The sequence below is a fragment of the Gavia stellata genome, chromosome 1 (assembly GCF_030936135.1).
Source record: "Gavia stellata isolate bGavSte3 chromosome 1, bGavSte3.hap2, whole genome shotgun sequence".
NCBI classification, from domain to species: Eukaryota; Metazoa; Chordata; class Aves; order Gaviiformes; family Gaviidae; genus Gavia; species Gavia stellata.
The window spans coordinates 30016267-30036305 of NC_082594.1; the positions used below are offsets into that span (position 1 = coordinate 30016267).

At 43.9% G+C, this 20039-nt stretch overlaps 1 protein-coding gene across 1 annotated transcript in view; it reads right to left on the bottom strand.

The window, feature by feature from the left end:
• Positions 1-1657: 1657 nt before the first annotated feature.
• Positions 1658-20039, bottom strand: part of FAM124A (family with sequence similarity 124 member A) — a 43219-nt gene continuing 24837 nt past the window's right edge. The window contains exons 3-4 of the mRNA XM_059825554.1: positions 15939-16678; positions 1658-2461 (exon numbers count right to left, since the gene is read on the bottom strand). Coding sequence (XP_059681537.1) covers positions 1658-2461; positions 15939-16678 — 1544 coding nt within the window. The remainder of the gene's footprint in view (positions 2462-15938; positions 16679-20039) is intronic.

A 20039-nucleotide genomic window follows, 5' to 3' on the forward strand; every position in this document is an offset into this window, starting at 1 on the left:
TTGAGGAGTAGCATCCTGACTCTTGACTATCCCTCTGGCCTCTTCTGGATTGCGGGTGTAGGTTTAATGGAATCCCCCCTCCTCCCCTATAAACCTGTACTCAATTTCCCTCAGGCTTTCTTCCAGAACTGTTTGTACAACTGTGCATTTACTTAAATGGGCCAGGGGAGCCGTTCCGCTTTTTGTAAATATTATTTAGAGCATGTGTGCGCTTTTTGGTTTTTTTTTTTTTTTTTTCAAAGCAGCAATTCTCCTGAGTAAAACTACCTGGTAATATAGCAAACATTTTTCTCCACAAATGTGTTTTTATTCCATCCACCACAATGCTGTCATGGTAGGTCTTCAGTGTCTGCACTTGTATATGTTACATACAGAATTATACATCCACCTTTTAACATGGTCATTTTCTCACTGCCTAAACCAGAGCTTCAGTCAGCGCCACTTCTCTGCCCAAAATGTAACTTTTCAGAACATGCATGATGCAATCTGTATATACAACTTAAATCCTGGTGAAGGTACTTAGCTGTCATATTAACAGCTTTTTACTTATTTTTTTTTTAAATACCAAATGAATTGGAGCAAAACAGGTTATCAAGTATGCCTATTTTAAAAACACCACTTGAAAAGCCAGTAAAATTTGACTTGTTCTCCCTTTGGAGAGAGGTATTTGAGAAGAAATGTGTTTTACTCAGAAAGAAATATGCTTGCACTGGAAATATGAAGAATAAGTTTCTGCATTAATTATTTTTAAGAGAAAAATAGCAACCCCTTAAAAAATAGGGAGCTGCCATATATTTGGGACTAGTGGTGTAGCAATATATAAAAATGCAGGGTTATCTTCCTTGCTTTGCACTCCAAAAAGGTAAGCTCTGTATTGCCTGAATTAGAAATAGCAAACACGGTTTACCACTGTCTACACAAGTGGGTCAGACGGCTCCCTTCCAGCAGGAAAGGATGGGCTTTTTGAGGGCATGGGTTGAAAATGTTCTGTAAGGTTTCCCTTTTGGCACTTTCTGCATCCCGGACTGTCAAAGTAACAGATACAGTAGAGCTTCCTCTTCCCTGGGGAAGGAGTGAAGCTTCTCCCCACCTCAGCATTGCCAGGTCTCAGAAGTTAGAAGGAACTCTGTGTGTCCTCACAGGAAACGTCTTGCCTGACTCTACTGGAGACGTGTTACTGGGACCTGCTGCGCTTAGAGCTGCCTTTGGAACTTGGGAAAGGGAAAGAAGACCCCTTTCTCCTCCCACCTTTCCTGAGTTAAGGGAATTTCTCAGAAAAGTTAAAGCAGTTTGGTGTCACAAATTACTCTTCAGTTTCTACCAAAGAAAACTGGATTATTATGTGCCTCTTCTGGCACTTCCTTCACCACCAGTCCAAGGGCCAGTTATAGAAACGATCCACCTTGCACTGCAGTGGACAAGCCTCTGATCATCCCCTCCAGGAGAAATGTACAGGGTGCAAGCTCAGACTGCTTTACTGTGCATAGTTTGGGGACACCCATCTCTGAGGGATCCGAATGCTTTCTTCAAATATTTAGCATGGTCTGCTGCATCACCTTCTCCTCAGTGAGGAACCTTCTGCAAGCTCAAGGTGGGCCCACTGCTGTCATTCCCAAGTAGAACACACTTGCCCTGGAAGGTGTAAGATCGAGAAGCCTCAGATGTAAAATTCTTCTTCGTTAGCTGGTGAAGCTGGGCAAACACTACCACAATCATCCAGAGAACAGGGAGCTGCTCTCAAGGACCTTTTAGGCTGCTTGCAGAGAGATGCTGATGTGAATGAGCTGGAAGACCATTCAGAGAGAGAAGGCAGTGAACCATCGACTGACTCAAAGGTATTGCACTTGGCTGATACAGGCCTTCCACTGGTGGCTGCCTGTTTAGTCTTACCGACAATTTGCTTCTGTGGGGGAAGAGAGGCTTCCAAGTCATTGCAAAATCCATTAAGGGCAGAGTATGCAGAGACCACAGACAGGTCTGAGAAGGACAGCTTCATCCCTGTGTCTACATCAGTCTCCTGGGCACCCTCCAAGTCGTCAATGTTAAGCCTGGGGCTGCATCTCCATGTTTTTAACCTGGTTGCAGGTGACCCAGTATTTAAAAACTGAAATGGTTCACTGAAATGAAAAGTCTCTGAGGCGGAGGAAGAATTTGCTGTGGGCAAGCAGAACAGAGACTTGCTTCGTTGAAATGACCATGAAATGCTGGAGGCACTGCTGGATCTGCATGTGAAGTCTCCTCGATCACTGTGTCTCAAGTCCTGCTGGGAGAAACCAAGATGATGACCAAGGCCGTTTGCATGACGTACCTTGTTTTGACCCATTTCTTTTGGTTGTTCAGGGACAGATCGGTGGCTCTGAGGAATAAAGGCTGGCAGAGTGGTGAAGCGGGAATCTGTTGACACAGATGGATATGGTTGCTTGTTCTGCTTTGCAGACTTCCTACACCAACTGCGTGTTTGCTGCAGCCGGGAGAGGGAGAAAAGAAGATCACATTAATACAGAATTGGCAGTCTTACAACCGTAAGTCTCCATTGCTGAGTTGTTACTGCAAATAATTACGAAGCAGACTTCATTCAGTATGCTTGCAGCAAATGTTTCACTTCAATAACAAAGAGAAAGCACCCTGCCAAAATCCCAAATATTTACATAAGGATCCTTGAAGACAACAAGAATAAATGGTAGAGGAGCCCTGCCTTGCGGGCTGAATTACACTAGCTTGAAATTCTCACTTACTATTGACTTGTTCAGATTCATTCATATTCTGTCTTCCAACATTACTGCCTTAGTGGACAGCTAAAGAACAAAAATGAAGAAATGGGAGATGTATGTTACCATCATTATTATTTCTCATTTCTTCCTTACTGTGGTGCAAATGTTTTTATTTTTTCCTCTGAAACATCAAAAAGCCTTTAGCAAGCAACCTCATTCTCTGTTGTCTCAATGGGAATTTACTACTTCTTTCAACTCTTTCACATTTTCTCTTTCACACCTGGTTAGTCGAACAGTCAACCCTAGAACCCACTTGCCCTATTATCTAACTCCTAATGACTTTAAGGACAAGCTTTGGACACCTAATTTTCTGTAGATATGTAGACTGAAGACCTAACCTGATGGTTATGATCTGAATCTGGACCTGAATCTCATCCCTAGGGCAGGATTCAGTTATCTACCTGCCAGATACTTGAGCATTTGCACAGGGACAGCAGCTGTGACAAATGGGGAGCCAATGTCCTTCTCAAGAAGGTGCTGGAGGTCAGGTGGCCTTCCTATGGGATTAGACACTGATGTGTGGGTAACTGAACTAAGACCCTAGTGTCTGAGCAATCATGAGGTTTTTCATCATCCCACTTATCTCAGTAAAGCTTTTAGAAGTTCACAGTTTAAAAAGTTTAATTTAAATTCTTCTTACTGGAATTTCTCACATAATACAAAATGTATGTGTATGTATCTCACATAATACAAAATGTCCCAAAAGGGACAGTGGGACAAAGTGCAAGATCATACCCTTGAGTGTAAACATTAATCTCAGCTATGGGACTTGTCAGTTGGAAACAACAGAGGAGAAAGTACTAGGTATCTTGGTCACTATGTGCTATTAAAGTGACAAGGCTGTGACAAACATGATTCTGGGCAGTTTCAAGTGAGTTAAAAAAATATTAATGCGCCGTGTACAGCACTGCTATGGCCTCACCCAGAATGCTGCACATGACTCAAATCATGCCTATGTGAAAAAGAATAAATTCAAACTGAAAAAGATGCAGCCACAATAAAAAAAAAAAAAAAAGAAGAAAAAAGACGAACTATACATTAAAAAACCTCAACCATGAACCAATAAAAGGTTTCTAATCACAATAGAAGTAGAAGAGTCTTCTGGGGTGAGTAATGGATAAAGATGGAGCTTGATCAATTTACCAAAGAGATTATATGACATGACAGAAAGGGATGAGACCTGGCAGCCAAGGAGGCCCTTTGTATCTGCTGTCTCTAAAGGAACTCCATACATTGTTGCTTCTAACATCCTGCTAGTGCACATCACATTGTCTTAGTGACCCAGATCTGTCACAACCATCTTCTGTTTTTTATTGCAGTGATTTTCTAGGCAAAAAAGGTTTTTCACATCTGCAAAAAATGCTTTGCTCATTCGTGATCATCTAGCTAGAGGTGATTTATAGGACAGCCAAACCATAGGAGTTCGCTTAGGCGTTGTAGATGAGTATCTATATATACACCACTGTATATGTAATGAGGTATGTTAATTCATAACCTATTTCTGTATAATATAATAAGCTGTTTTTCTTAATGCCATAAAGAATTAAATGAATTAATGGGTAAATTAACCACAGTAGTGTAGCAGTTTCATTAACTGATAAGGAATTGAGTACAAAAGAGTCAAATAAAGTAAGCCAGATTGTCAACAAAACATTAACCAGAAATCACTTTAGACATCTACATGCAACATTATTTTATTTATGCAATAGGTCAGCTAATTTGTTTAAAAAATTACTGAGCAAGATTAAAAGCTTGCATCCATGAAGAAAACACCAGCTGTTTCTTAACTGAAGACATATCTGGATAACCCAGCAATAACAATATGACATGCTGAAAGTACACAACCAAATCACCACACTCTTTGATGAGTTTTTTCAAGAAAACACTCCTCATTATATTGCTGTTTGCATGAACCAAAGGTACTATTTTTTTCTGTTCAGTAGCTCTGATATCAGATACACTACATGGACTCAACCACCACGCTTGCTGAATCAACAGAAGCATGTCCAGAACACTTCTCCTACATCTCAGAGAGAAGATGGGGGATCGCCTGACCACAGCTAGTTTTTATGCTATATTCTTGTGTTTTCATAGACTTAGTTGATAATTTGGCAGATCAAGCATCCAGAGAAACAAAGGATCCAAGCAAGTGCAGTCGTCTTGTTTGTGAAAAGGTAAGGAGGCCCTTGGGACCACAAGCACTGGTAACAACTCAGACAAAATTGTACCTGAAAACACAAGGCTTTTGGGGACAGATCTGACACCTGCATGGGGAGAGTTCTGTGGGCAGTACGAAAGCCTTGCATTTATCTTGCGCAGACAATACCATCTGTCTATATACATAAAGCAGAGACCACAGACATCACAGGTAGGGTTTAGTTGTCTAGTTAATACAGCCAATGGAGTCTGGAGAGCCATTCAGTCTTCCCTAAAGGAAATTCCTGTATCTGGTTAGCTGCATTGCTCTCTAGGTACTTGGGCTGTACTGAGTACATATCCATTGACTACAGTGAGAACACAGACAGTAGCTCACACAAAAATACCTGCAGTTAGACATCAGTTTTATGTGTCTACAATCTGGAGCCAAACCAAATCCTGCAGAGATAACTCCCATGTGTTCATTTTGTTTTTGTGTATAGAGGAGATATTTTGCACACTAGTAAAAGTCTCATGCATTTAGATAATGGTAATAATTTGTTACTCTTATTTATTTTCATAACTTTTGACACATGTTCCAAAGAAAAAGTAATTTAATTCAGCCTCTCAGGGCACGACTGAGATACTGGGTCTGATTCAGTTGTGTAACTGTAGGTACCTGCTGTATCCTGCCTGGCCTGCAAGCACATGCACAGGCCATGCCATATCAGGGATTTCAGTGCCTGGGAATGTTGCTGGGCATGTTTAATTTATTCATACAGGTAAAATCTTAAGCATTTTGGGAATAAAGCACAGACACAAGAATAGCTGTTTTGAGCTCTTTCTGCTATTTACAAACCCTCCAGTTTAAATCAGCTTGCGCTAGTTTTGGATTGTAGATATGCAACACAATGACTACAGGTGCAACCAAATTACCGGTACTCAAAAGGATGCTTACCCGAGGCATTGCCTACGAGGGTGTGGAGCGGAGGGCAACACCAGGATAAATGGATGAGGTGAGATGAAACACCCCTGCTAGAAACCCCAGGGGCTCTCATGTAGGAACTTTCTAACCAAAATGCGGATAAAAAGTAGAGACTTAAAGGAAAGGGGAAATGCACTTCTAAGTGGGAGCGCTTGGAAGGGGCAACCTGCCCTGTGCAGCCGAACAGCTGTAAGTACCTGGCCTAGCTGGAACATACTTACACTAACAAGAAAAATCTACTTTAGGTAAGATATTAAAGTTTTGTCATTTTAAACTTTTTTCCTAGCTCTTTTAATGTTTCTGTGGACAGATAAGAGTATTTCGTTTTATACAAGGTATTTGCTGTTATTCCAGCTACCGGGTCACAGCTCCTGGCCAAGCCCAGTTGGCCTGGCAGGAGGTAATGGTGGGTCAGCAAGGAGAAGGGGACAAGTACAGCCTGCCCTTAGGAGGGCTGCCTGCAGGGCAGGCGAAGAGACATCACTAACGCACCTTATTTCTGAACAACTCTGTTTATAGGAAGAATTATTTACCTCGATCCTTTTTTGTTTAGATGTGTTACGATTTAGAAGGCCTATTTTCCAATCTGCTCTTCATGATATGGGCAGAAAGGGGAAATAATAGGGGGAGATTTTTTTAGTACTTTCATTTTGAAGCAACATAACTGAAAACTTTCCTGACTGTGAGAATACCAGACTGCACAACTGTACTACAGGTAGAGTGTCAGAAGCCCCATCTCATGAAATACTAGTGAATAAAGATTACAGGCTAATCCTATATTGTAGAGAACTGGATTATGTAGACTAATAAGACTTTTCCATGTCTACATTCTGTAGCTTGTCAGAGATCACAGACGGGATTCGATGATTTAGCCAGGATTAAAACTCAGGCAAAACTAGCTTCTAGTCCTGTGCCAAGGCCATTGCCTGTGCTCTCTCATACCGCCCTGGCACGGCACAGGGAGAGCTGCATGCAGCCTGTGCGTTCATGTGATCGCCCCTCTTCATTTTAACCTTTAGCTGTCAGTGCCTGACAGTCCCACAAAGTTCAAACTGGATTTCCACGTGTGACTGCTCTTGGGAGAATCCAGGACAAGCAAGCGGGAGACGTTGATCTTCCACTGCCCTTTCGGCCATGGGATGCTGAAAAAACAGCAAGACCTATTGTTGTGCCTTGAGGACAGTGTGATTGCACATGCAGCTACTCTTTTCAGCAGACCAACCTTCTCCCTCCTCCCCAGTTCTTCCCTTGGCTTTGGAAGCCATTGCATCTGCTTTAATTTTTCTGAATTCTTTTCCTTTTGAAGTCCTTATCTTCAGCCTTCTCACAGCGTGATTCTGCATTGCCTGTTACCTGGCTGCAGCCTGGCAGAGCCCTGCCTGGTACAGCCATGCTGCCTGCGTCAGGCTCAAGCGCAGCAGAGATGCTGGAGAGGGGGTCAGCCATCTGAGAGGACAAAGACTCGATCCAAACCGACACGTTGATTTTCACTGAAATTCCAAATACAGGGAGAGAGATCTGTCAGACCTCGCCATAAAGACACACAACAAACGCGGCCATTGACTAAACTGACTGAGATTAGGTCTCTAACAGAACAGATTTTTTCATCTGGTGCTAATCTGCTGCTCATTTATAATCTCTGCACAAATCTTTGTGAAGCCTGGAGGGATTTAGAGTCTTTGTGTATTACAATGGGCTGCAGAAGAATTTCATGACGAATATCCGGGAACGCCATAAACAACTTGGGGCGAACCTCGCAGAAATGCACTTTCGACTTCACTTGGGCTGCCTATACCTGACACAAAAAATCCACAAGTGCTCTTGCAGTCTATTTTAAGTTATCTGCTTTTTAAGAAAGCAGATAGTGATCTCATGACGCCTTATCTGTATTAAGCACTGCCAGCAAGGCTCCGCTGAGGTCAGAACCCAGCCAAACAGCCAGCACGGCAATGACATCACCATCTCAAGCCCAGATTTTGCCTGCCTTGCTCAACAGAAGTGCAACAGTGTTTTTTTAATTGTATTAAAACCAGTGGGATTGATCCAGGACAAAAAAAATCAATAGAAGAAAAACTGGCAGAGGTTAGTCCTCAGTATCACCATAATAAGTCTTACTTGAAAGGCAAAACATACTCAGAAGGGTAGCATATAAAAAGGCAAAATGCATAAATTTGAGTTAAAATTGAATTGAACATATTTGAAAAGTGGCATGTACTGTGTTTACAAAACTAGAACAAGTGGGTGTTTTACTATGCCATGAAACATAACTGCACTAATGGAAAAGACGAAGTACCTCACGATGAAGAACAACTAAAAAATCTCCTCCTATTTGAGTTAGTGACTGATTTGTTATGTACCCCCCCAAACCCAATCATTAACACTAAGAAACACCAAACACCTACAGCACTAAAAGGAAAGGAAAAATAGAATATAAGATTTTTAAAAACAGGAGGCTAGTATTAGACTTAAAGATTAATTATATCAGCTTAAGGCACCTCCCTTGACTGAGTCAGTTTTTACTCCAAAAGTCTGTCCTTTTCACCAGTTTCAACAGAAACTAAAAGTAATTTTTGTAAAGTTGCCCTATCTACATCCTTGCTTGTCCTTGATGCTTTTCTTGCATTTCTTCCTCTTTGTGTCCAGATCTCCTTTGTGGCTGGAAAGCTCCCCTGCAGAAAAGGACCTGGGGGTGTTGATTGACAGCCGGCTGAATATGAGCCAGCAGTGTGCCCAGGTGGCCAAGAAGGCCAACGGCATCCTGGCCTGTATCAGAAATAGTGTGGCCAGCAGGAGCAGGGAGGTGATCATGCCCCTGTACTTGGTGCTGGTGAGGCCGCACCTCGAATCCTGTGTTCAGTTTTGGGCCCCTCACCACAAGAAGGACATTGAGGTGCTGGAGGGTGTCCAGAGAAGGGTGATGAAGCTGGTGAGGGGTCCGGAGCACAAGTCTTATGAGGAGCGGCTGAGGGAACTGGGGTTGTTCAGTCTGGAGAAGAGGAGGCTGAGGGGAGACCTCATCGCTCTCTACAACTACCTGAAAGGGGGTTGCAGAGAGGTGGGTGTTGGTCTCTTCTCCCAAGTGACAAGTGATAGGACTAGAGGAAATGGCCTCAAGTTGTGCCACGGGAGGTTCAGGCTGGATATTAGGAAAAATTTCTTTACTGAGAGAGTGGTGAGACACTGGAATAAGCTGCCCAGGGAAGTGGTGGAGTCACCCTCACTGGAGGTGTTCAAGGAACATGTGGATGAGGCATTGTGGGACCTGGTTTAATGGGCATGGTGGTGTTGGTTGATGGTTGGACTTGATGATCTTACAGGTCTTTTCCAACTGTGAATAAACAAAGAGGTTTTCAGTTATAAGCTTTTGATTCTTTTTTCAGTATAACATAATTGCCAATGTCCATGTAGGCATGTAACCTTCATGCTGCTTCCCATCTTCAGGCATTTTGCATTGCAAATGCCTAGCACAGAATGCCTTTATGCATGCAGCTGGCAGACATCTGCACCGCCAGACTGACTTCTGGCAGCTCCGAGGACATACTCAACAGGAACATACTGATCGTGTAGGGAGGTGACTGTGGCTGACCTCATGAAACCATTAGAAGATGACTACTGCCTGACCATAGATCTAGAGTACCCATTTTGTACACCAAGAGGTGGAGAAATCTCAAAGGTAGCAGAGACCTGAGCTTGCAGGTTGCACAGCAGCATGTTAATCAATCTTAATGGTTGGGTCCACAAGCAATCTTTTCTCAGAACCAAAGCTTCAGGTAATAAACCATGTTTCCTAAATATGATTATACCACTTCTGAACTCAAGATTACAGTTGCCTGGTATAGGTAAGAAGAACATTGGCCGATTAACTTAGCAAATCAGCTAAAAAAGTCCCTCTAACTAAAAGCTGTGATCAGTTAACTGCTCTATAAAGCAACACTAGGCAGAAAATAGCCACCCCATAAACAGTATAGGTTCATGAGCACAATAACTGGCATAAAAGCTTTACATGCCAGATCCGACTACCTTGTTTCAGGCAGGATTAGCATAGACTAGTAACAAACCACACATTTCTTGGGATTTTTATTTATCTTGGCTTTCACAGAATCACAGAATCAGTACGGTTGGAAAAGACCTGTAAGATCATCGAGTCCAACCTGGGGGGGGAAAAAAAAAAAAAAACAAACAAAAAAAACAAAAAAAACCCCCACACAACATCAAAAAACCCACAAAAGAAAAGAAAAAAAAAAAAAAAAAACCACAAAACCCACGCCACACAACAACAATAACAAGCCACAACCCACCCAACACCACACAGCACCATGTCCATCAAGCTACATCCCACAATGCCACATCCACACGCTCCTTGAATACCTCCAGGGAGGGTGACTCTACCACCTCCCTGGGCAGCCTATTCCAGTGTTTCACCACTCTCTCAGTGAAGAACTTTTTCCTAATGTCTAGCCTGAACCTCCCCTGGCGCAACTTGAGGCCATTTCCTCTAGTCCTGTCACTAGTCACTTGGGAGAAGAGACCAACACCCACCTCTCTGCAACCCCCTTTCAGGTAGTTGTAGAGAGCGATAAGGTCTCCCCTCAGCCTCCTCTTCTCCAGGCTAAACAACCCCAGCTCCCTCAGCCGCTCCTCATAAGACTTGTGTTCCAGACCCCTCACCAGCTTCGTCGCCCTTCTCTGGACACGCTCCAGCACCTCAATGTCCTTCTTGTAGTGAGGGGCCCAAAACTGAACACAGTATTCGAGGTGCGGCCTCACCAGAGCCGAGTACAGAGGCATGATCACCTCCCTGCTCCTGCTGGCCACACCATTTCTGATACAAGCCAGGATGCCGTTGGCCTTCTTGGCCACCTGGGCACACTGCTGGCTCATATTCAGCCGGCTGTCGATCAACACCCCCAGGTCCTTTTCTGCAGGGGAACTTTCCAGCCACTCATCCCCAAGCCTGTAGCGTTGCCTGGGGTTGTTGTGGCCGAAGTGTAGAACCCGGCATTTGGCCTTATTGAACTTCATCCGGTTGGCCTCAGCCCATCGATCCAGCCTGTCCAGATCCCTCTGCAGAGCCTTCCTACCCTCAAGCAGATCAACACTCCCTCCCAACTTGGTGTCATCTGCAAACTTGCTGAGGGAGCACTCTATCCCCTCATCCAGATCATCAATGAAGACATTAAACAAGACCGGTCCCAAAACCGAGCCCTGGGGGACTCCGCTTGTGACCGGCCGCCAGCTGGATTTCACCCCATTCACCACAACCCTCTGGGCTCGGCCATCCAGCCAGTTTTTTACCCAGCGAAGAGTGTACCTGTCTAAACCACAGGCCGCCAGCTTCTCTAGGAGAATACTGTGGGGAACAGTGTCAAAGGCTTTGCTGAAGTCCAGGTAGACAACATCCACAGCCTTCCCCTCATCCACTAGGCGGGTCACCTGGTCATAGAAGGAGATCAGGTTGGTCAAGCAGGACCTGCCTTTCATGAACCCGTGCTGGCTTGGCCTGATCCCTTGGGTAACCTGCACGTGTCCCGTGAGCGCCCTCAAGATGAGCCTCTCCATAACCTTCCCCGGCACCGAGGTCAGGCTGACAGGCCTGTAGTTCCCCGGATCCTCCTTCCGACCCTTCTTGTAGATGGGCGTCACGTTGGCAAGCCTCCAGTCATCCGGGACCTCCCCCGTTGACCAGGACTGTTGATAAATGATGGAGAGCGGCTTGGCAAGCTCCTCCGCCAGCTCCCTCAGCACCCTTGGGTGGATGCCATCAGGCCCCATAGACTTGTGGGTGTCCAGGTGGCATAGCAGGTCGTTAACTGCTTCCTCCTGGATCATGGGGAGCCTATTTTGCCCTCCATCCCTGTCATCCAGCTCAGGGGGACGGATACCCTGAGGATACCCGGTGTGGCTGTTAAAGACTGAGGCAAAGAAGGCATTAAGTACCTCAGCCTTTTCCTCATCCTTCGTGACAATGTTCCCCGCCGCATCCAGTAGAGGATGGAGATCCTCCTTGGCCCTCTTTTTGCTGTTAATGTATTTATAGAAGCTTTTTTTGTTGTCCCTCAGACAGGCTTTCTGGCAATGTTGTTTGCTTCTCGGTGCTGAAGGTGGTGGAGGGGGAGGGATTTCAGCAAGAAATTGGTTATTACAGGGTGAATCAGGTGCCCGAACATAGGTGTTTGATCCATTCTCCTAGGGTGCCTGCCTGGCATTCCAGGACAGCACAGCACTCCTCTAGGTCCTGAGTCTAATCTGCCAGGACACCTCTTCTGTGTGGCTCAGGTACACTTTGGCATGTCAAATGGCAGTAGGTCTTATGCTTAAGCGCTGAGTAACTGCCTAGGTCAGATATTCATTTGTTTTGCCCACCTTCCTCCAAAATATGTCTGCATGTCCCCCCTCATGCAGAGTAGCTAGGAAATTCATGTCATGTAAAATGTCGTTTTACCTTTCCTACCCTATCCAAAGACATTCTCATAATTTAAAGAAGCCATCTGTGTACTTTGTTCCCTCTGCTTACTATCCCTGCTTCCCAAACATGCATTGCCAAGCCAGTCCCATCAGTTATTAATCTTTCTTGCTTCCCACATTGCACTGCCAGGACTGCAAGTTCATGAGCACTTCAGCTGTCTCTGCGCGGATTATGCCCAGAGGCAGCCAGGAATTTGGACAAGACCTATAAAACTGGCAGTATATTCAGTATACCAGTATATGGTATATTCTTAGCTACACTATTTACATATTCTTCCCACTCTCTGACAAAAGCTCCCCAGAGCTTCTGCTTCTGGGCTTAGCACTGGTGAAGCAGTGTGGGTGTCTTCCCATCATAGGATGCAAACATACTCTTAAGCCTTGCTCCTGCTAAAGCCAACTGAAGCTTACCCTTTGCCTCAGCTGGTATATAGCTGCACCCTTGGAGCTAAATTGCCAATGTGGAAAAGCTACTGTGACAAAATAATTTTGAAGGGCTTCCTTGCTAATGAAGGAATAGTTTCTGTGGCATTAAACAGACTTATCCTGCCCATGAATAACTTTTATTTTCTCTTGCACTGACTTTATCTAAGCCCCTTGGTAATTGCATTTGCAAAATGGATTAAGAACATGGATCAATCTGGCTGGCATGTATCCAAGTCCCTGTAAGCACAACAAGAAAAACACAGAGGTCACATCCTGTTAGTCTAATTATGGAGGTATATTTGAACTCCAAACATTAAACACTGCCTGTAATTTAACAAGGACGGTAATCTACCATTTTGAGTATAATTGGTAATTTTAATCTGTAAAAAGGTGCAGTATCCATATGAAGTAAATAAAAACATTCTGATGAGTACTAAGTACCAAGTGATGTGCAGGCTGAAAAATACTAGGAGTATTGTGGAAGAAAAAAACTAGGAGTTTGGGTTCATATAACTGGGAAGAAGTGAAAGTTATTACCTATGTTGTGGCATTGATAATATTGTTAATAGTGACACTTCGTGAGAAATCCAAAGGTAGTCCTGTTACTTTAAAAACTAGATTCTACAATTGTTTTGAACTCAGAATGAGTTAAAAGAATATAAGGAGTCCATGGATCACCAAATCCAGTGTTTCCTATAACCCATGCTCCATCATATAATGCCTTTTCCTTAGCTGACCATCCTGTCTTGAATTAGGGTCTTAACCTGTTTGTACCTGCTGGGTGGCTGTTATGTAGCTGGCCGTCAATATGTACAACTGCCAGTTTAAATCTATTTATTGACAGGTTTTTGTTCCTATGCCAGAAGAGTCATTTAGTGAAACAGCCTCTTCCCATTCCTGCCATTTACCTTCTGGTATATTTTCTGAGCACAGTCAGAGCTCCCTTCAGACTTACTTTGGCTAGGCTCACATGACCCTACTCTTCCAGTTTCCATTTGTAAGACAGTCTCTCCATTCCTCTGCATGGGGTGAGAGCCCTTCCCTGTACCCGCACCTCTCTGAAGACACCTTTCTGGAGCCCAGGGCTGAAGAAAGGTGAGACCCGTGGGACCTTGTGCAATGGCACAAGCACTTCTCACACTCCTTAGGGGATACTAACTCTGCTACACACACCAGGGACTGCACTTCTCTTTTCATGGCCGTGTTGTACTGGTGGCTTGTAGTCATCTGAGTACAAAGAGGACATTTTCCCTTTGGTTTAGTTATAGAACTCCACTTCTGATTGTACAGACTTGTTTAAAACCTGTACACCAAGACCTAGTCTTCATGATTTTACAATTGTGTAAGTTAGATACAAAGTCTCTGTTTTCCCCCCATTTTGCATACATTAAACTTCTTTTGCTTCACCACATTTCCAATGTGATAATTTCCATTTCTGTAACTTCATTCCCATTTGCCATTTTGGCCTCGTGTTCAGCATCATCATCATCATTGAAAACAGAAATGAAAATTAATTGCACTTGAAGGCCACGCTTAGCCTCTCTTCTCTTTTGGTGCATATGGCTAAAATTTTATTCTGATTTTCTTTGCAAGGTTTACCTCAGCCTGCTGTTTGGCAAGTCTCGCTTTACCTCTGTACTGCTTGGCACCTGTTATTTATGAAAATTTGCTGTTTTGAAATCGAAAGCCTTATTTAGAAGCCCTATCATGTTTTTTTTTACCCCCCCCTTCAATTTACTTGAAACCAGTGCAAGATCTCATAAACCAAAGTTACATTACATAGCAGAAACCTCTTGAAAAAGAACAGGGAAAAGGGGATGTAGGTGAGTGCGGTTGCTGTGTAAAAGTTTCGTGATGGCTCTTGTAAGCTTTAGTTTACAAGTTATCTCAGGCTAACACAGATATGCCTACAGTGCAAGCAGTAACCCTGACAAATTGGTGTCTGTCTTGGCAGACGGGCAGGGAATTTGAATTGTCTTCTGAGCCCTACACTTGTGCTGTTCAGCTCTGTCATGGGGTGTCTCTGTGAGTGGCACCTGCAAAGCGGCATCAAAAGGTTTCACCACCACCTGGGTGTGACTCACCAGAGCGCAGATGCCCATGTACCTGGATTTTCAGTCCCGGGAGCTACAAACCCAGAGGCCCTGTGCTGCAGGGGGGTGTACACACCTCTGCACACTGGGAGGTCCATACAGTGGAAGGATGGCACCCACAATGCCTCTTCCACAGAAACAAGGTCGGACAATTTGCCAAGCTTCATGAATGCAATTCACTTAAAAAAAATACCCTTCTTTGAAATCTGAACAACAGTCTTCCAAAGGTGAGGGTCTGTGCTCCTTGATTCGAATGCTAAGCACCAATAAATACCTCTGCAGTGCAGGAATGCACATTAACCCGGCTCTGGATTGCCACAGATACCCCCTCTGCAGGGCAGGCAGCTATTAAAAGCTTGCTGCTTGTTATCCCCTTTATCTTCCTCGGATGTGGTGTAGCGAAGCAGAGCGTGCTGATACATTGCCCAGATATGGTGCCTACAGATGTCCTAACAAATCAACTCTCTTTCAGGACCTGATTACGAGCACTTGAGATTAGTTCAAAAAAACAGTCTGGGGGAATGTCTCTCTTAGGCTGCTCTTCAGGGTGCATTTCTTTTCCTTCACCATCTCTCTCCTGATCCTAATAATCACTGTGCAAAAGAGAGATGCAGTTTGTCACCCTGTAATGCTAGAAAATAATGAGTACCATCAGGAATTCTGCTTGTCTCCCATAAAAATCTCATAACTGAGAGCTATTTTATAAACTCCTGTCAGTTCTGTGCCCGTATTTCTTATAAAACTACACCCATCAGCCATCATTTCTCCATCCAGGCTCATAACTCCTTCTCTCCTCATTCTTTTAAACAGCCACCTCATCTCACATCACTCTTTGCATAAAGTGAGGTTGACTGATATCTGGGTAGTATCATCCACTGCTTTCCTGATTAGTTACACACACAGCAAGGGGTTTCAAGTTCTTTCTTTAGCAGTACTGTCCTGACTCTTTCTCCTAGGATAAAGCAAAAACCAAAAGCCTCCTTTTCTGGCTGCCTTTGCAGGTTAAGCTTTCCTGCACAAAACCAATAAATGTGCTTCTGTTTCCCGGTATACTGAACTTACCTGCAGAAGGATCCTATTTCCATCATGGTCTTCTGTCTGCCACCTGTCTTCACTGATGGGGCTGCAAGGGTTGGGCAAGAGAGGCACAAGCTGCCCCACATCTTTTACTCTGAACTCCAGCACTGCTGACTCTGTCGGCATTGGCACCTGGCCCTTCGGAAGTTTTTTTAAAGAAAACTGAATGTCTATTTCCATGTTAGAATAGACAGGAAAAACACAAAAGTCCACTTTTTTCTGACATACTGGTCTTTTCAGTATTAACTCATATAATTTCAAAATGTCAACAAAGTTTTCACTCCTGCAGTATATAGTGAAGCGGATAATTTCTTTCCCGTAGTGCACTGGGCGAATGGCCCACAGAGGAGTCTCTGGAGCCAAAGTGTAAAAGTCCTGGCTGCATGGCATGTAAGGGAGGAACTTCCCATGCACACGCTCTGTGTGGTGGTAATGCCAAGGTGGCTGCTGAAAGGTTTCGTGGAGCTGCAAGATTGGTTCTTCTCCATATTCCTCCTGCAGAAACAGAATGACGGCAAGGGCTGGCTGAGAAACACCAGCCTTACCTGGCTTCCTGAGCTTCTTGGGCACTCGCCTTTCCGAGACTCGAAACAGCTGGAGGTCTGGATGGATCCAGGCTAGAAGCTTATCAATGGCTTGCTGAAGAGTCTTGGATTCACCTGGGTCTGTGATAATATGTACACTAACAAGGAATGGATCTTGTATGCCTTCCACGGAAAGTTCACCTGAAAGTATAAAAAGAAAAATACCCTTTAAGATTTGTAACCAATTTCTTTGACTGTTGTCAACATCTAGGTGATTCTTACAGGAGAAACAGTCTACTCAGTCACATTGGGCTTTCTTTTCATCTCTCTCAAGCTCACCTGCAGTAAACAAAAAATAATGTACAGAGATGTAGGAACCAAAGAAATAATCAGAAGACAGAGGAGTTTCATCAAGCATACCATAACAGTTGCTGTTTCTACCGAGGTAGCATCCAAAAGACATTACCCAATGTGCATTTCCGCATTAGAAAAGAGCTGCCCCATACAGCTGAGGAGTAGGAAAGACAAAAATACTGACATAGAGTGGGGGTGAAAGGGATACTAATGATGTGCAGAATGATCAGGGTGGACAGTCTTCATTCCACCTTGTTTTAATTTGTGCCAGTTGGCTCAGGGCATGGAAATCACACCACTGAGCTTCACTCTATCACCTTGACGTTGGAGTTTTCCACCCAGTTAAGAATGTTCTGTGTCCTGGAGGCAACCGTTTTAATAAGTAAGGCAAAGTTTGCAGGGAGAGGTAATATCTTTTATTAGACCAACTGATACAGTTGGGAAAAAAAACCCAGAGAAGCCTTCAGGCACACAAGTCCTTCTGCAGGAAAAGATATTATTTGTCCCTACAAATCCTGCACTGTTTATACCTTCAGATCATCAAGACTATAATACTACTGCTTCAAGGTTTTTAAAGATTAGGGAAGACTGGTAAAAGCAGGAAGTGCAAAAAATTGCACTTACTCAGGGGAAAAAAAGAAACCTCTAGTTAGCCTCGGGAATGTTCACAGGGGCTCTATCTGTTGTTGTCCCTGAAACCTCTTTGATAGCTCAGAAGCAGAGCAATGGCTTGTTGGAGGGCAGGGGAGAAATTGTCACTTCTGCTGGAGTTGCATGACACGAAAGATGCGTGTGAGCAGAGATCCAAGACAGTTTAATACATCATCCAGGTAATCTGGGTATTTTTTCTGAAATAGTTCCCCTGTGTGGTGTTCTAAAACCACCTCCATGTCTGAGACCCTGAGCCTGGGCACAAAGCCTAAATGTGTGAAGCCTCAGAAAGGCTTCCCAAGCTTTTCATTGTGCAGACCACATTTAATAGGGGGGATTGTCTCACAGGCTGTTTCCCCTCCTATTGGCAATCAGTACGATCCTCTCCCTCCTCCCTCCTGGCATCAGAATAACATTCCTGTGATACTTCAGCAATTGCTTTAATGGAAAAGCAGTATTATACAAGTACTGTATTTTAGTTGTCTTTCAATACAGAATAGCTGCAAGACCCAGAGAAAAGCTAGATGCAACTGCATGGCTTACCAGAGACGATGGGTAAACATACCATCAGCCTCAATTTAGAAGCTGCAGAAAGATATGGTATGCAGAGCAAATAGCAAGCACGCATTTTGCCTAGGGGAGATACAGAAAAACCAAGTAAATAGTAAAAAACACAATTACAGCAGAGTTCTCATATCTCTGCATGAAATGGGTGATGTGGAGTGACTTTGTCAGGTGATTAATGGAAGAAAAAAATTGAAGCAAAAAAAAAAATCTGTGTCAGTATATGGCAAGAGGCTTTGCTGTGGCAATTGTTACTGGTAGGTAATTCTTTGAGATATCCCCTGTGGATTGTCCCAGTGTGGGAGAAAGACAAAGGGGATGTGGGGGGGAGGTCCTCTCATGGCCCTTTACATGGGACAGCAGGACAGGAAGGAAAACAAATTGTGGAGGACAGTGATCTAATAAAGCCAGAAAGAAATTGCCATAGCTACACAGTCATTCATTTTCTAAGACTGGAATAGAAGATGTTCAGCTCTTTTCTCCCTCTGTTTCCTTTGTTACACAAATGCTATCAAAGCCTGCAACAAGTGACAGGCTTGATATTTATGCATATAAATGACTGCAGCTCTGAAAGAAGCCTGGGCACAACAATGTGAAGCAAAGAGCCATCGCTCCTGTCTGCTTCTTGCTCTGCATTGAAAAAAAAAAAAAATCCCTGAGCATGGCTTTTCTGCCCTCCTGTTGCTCAGCATGGTGCATGGACATTGAATGGCTGAAGCATTTTTCAAAAGTGGAGCCTTGTGGGAGCCAGCCCCAGCATTAGTATTCTGCAGCCATCGCTGCCTGTGCCCATCAGCACCAGATGCTCGCAGAGCCAGCCTCAGAAGACCACCAAAGCACGGCACAAAGCCATCGTTAGGAGCTAGGGCTATACGCACAGCAGAGCAAATCATCTTTTTTTGAGCTAGAAGCAACTATGCTGAAGGGGGAAAAGTGTAACAAATCACTACGGAATGAGCTTCAGTATCTATTTTATGTTAGCAAAGATGCTTTTACTGCAACGCTTTTACACTTTTCATTATGTGGCTTCTGTGCTTATAAAATGGCAGCCCTTTCTGTTTGGGTAAGAAAAAGAGAAACATAAGAAAAACAGAAATATGAGGCAAGGAGCTAAGAGAAACTTCCCCTGAACTGATGATAAGTTGCAAATTGTTTCTATGTTACTAACAAGTCTTTTTGCTTCAACTGACAAGGAAGCGAGGGGAAACAACAGTGTTTCTCATGACACAGTTCAATTTGCCCCTGGCAAATTGTCACAGAAGCAAATGAAAGCTCTGCATATATATTAGCCTTCCTGTGTTACTAGTTAATCCCACAGAAAATATCAAAATGCTGAGGCATCTATTTGAAAATAAGCTCCACAGTTCTCACAGCTATTGCATTTTTTTCTTTCCTGTGACAGAAGGGGATTAGTTCTCTTTGAGTTGGCAAAGCACTAACATAGCTAAGAGGTAATTACTACCAGGATTGAAGGAGTATTTTACAATTCTAAACTTTTACTCCTCTGTTAGGTAGTATTAACGACCCATGAGAGGTTAAAGCAAACAGTCAGCCCAAATGCTGCGGGGCTGTCACACTTGATGTCGTAAAGCTGGGAGCTGAAGGTGGCCTTCTCTACATATTATTTTTATTTTGTTGCTGATGCAATATTGCTGAGTGGGGAAAAAAGAAAGTTCTGCAAAGCAGAATGGCACTCTTACCCTGTGGTTCTTCTTCCCTTCCTTTCCCTGCCCAGAAACCAGGATCTTTTAATCAGAAAGACAACCTGACAGAAAGCAGTGGGTGCTGTCAAGTCTGTCCATGCCAGCTGCCTCATTTCGGTATGACTTCACTGAAATTCAAGCTGCCTTGTCTTGGGGACAGACAGGACAGGTACCTGTCTGTCAAGCCCAGTTGCCTATGTCCCCTGCTGAGTGCATGGAGAGAGGCTGCCGACTCTGAAAAACCTGTGGAGGATGATCTTGCCTTCCTAATTCGTTTCCTCCCCCCTCAC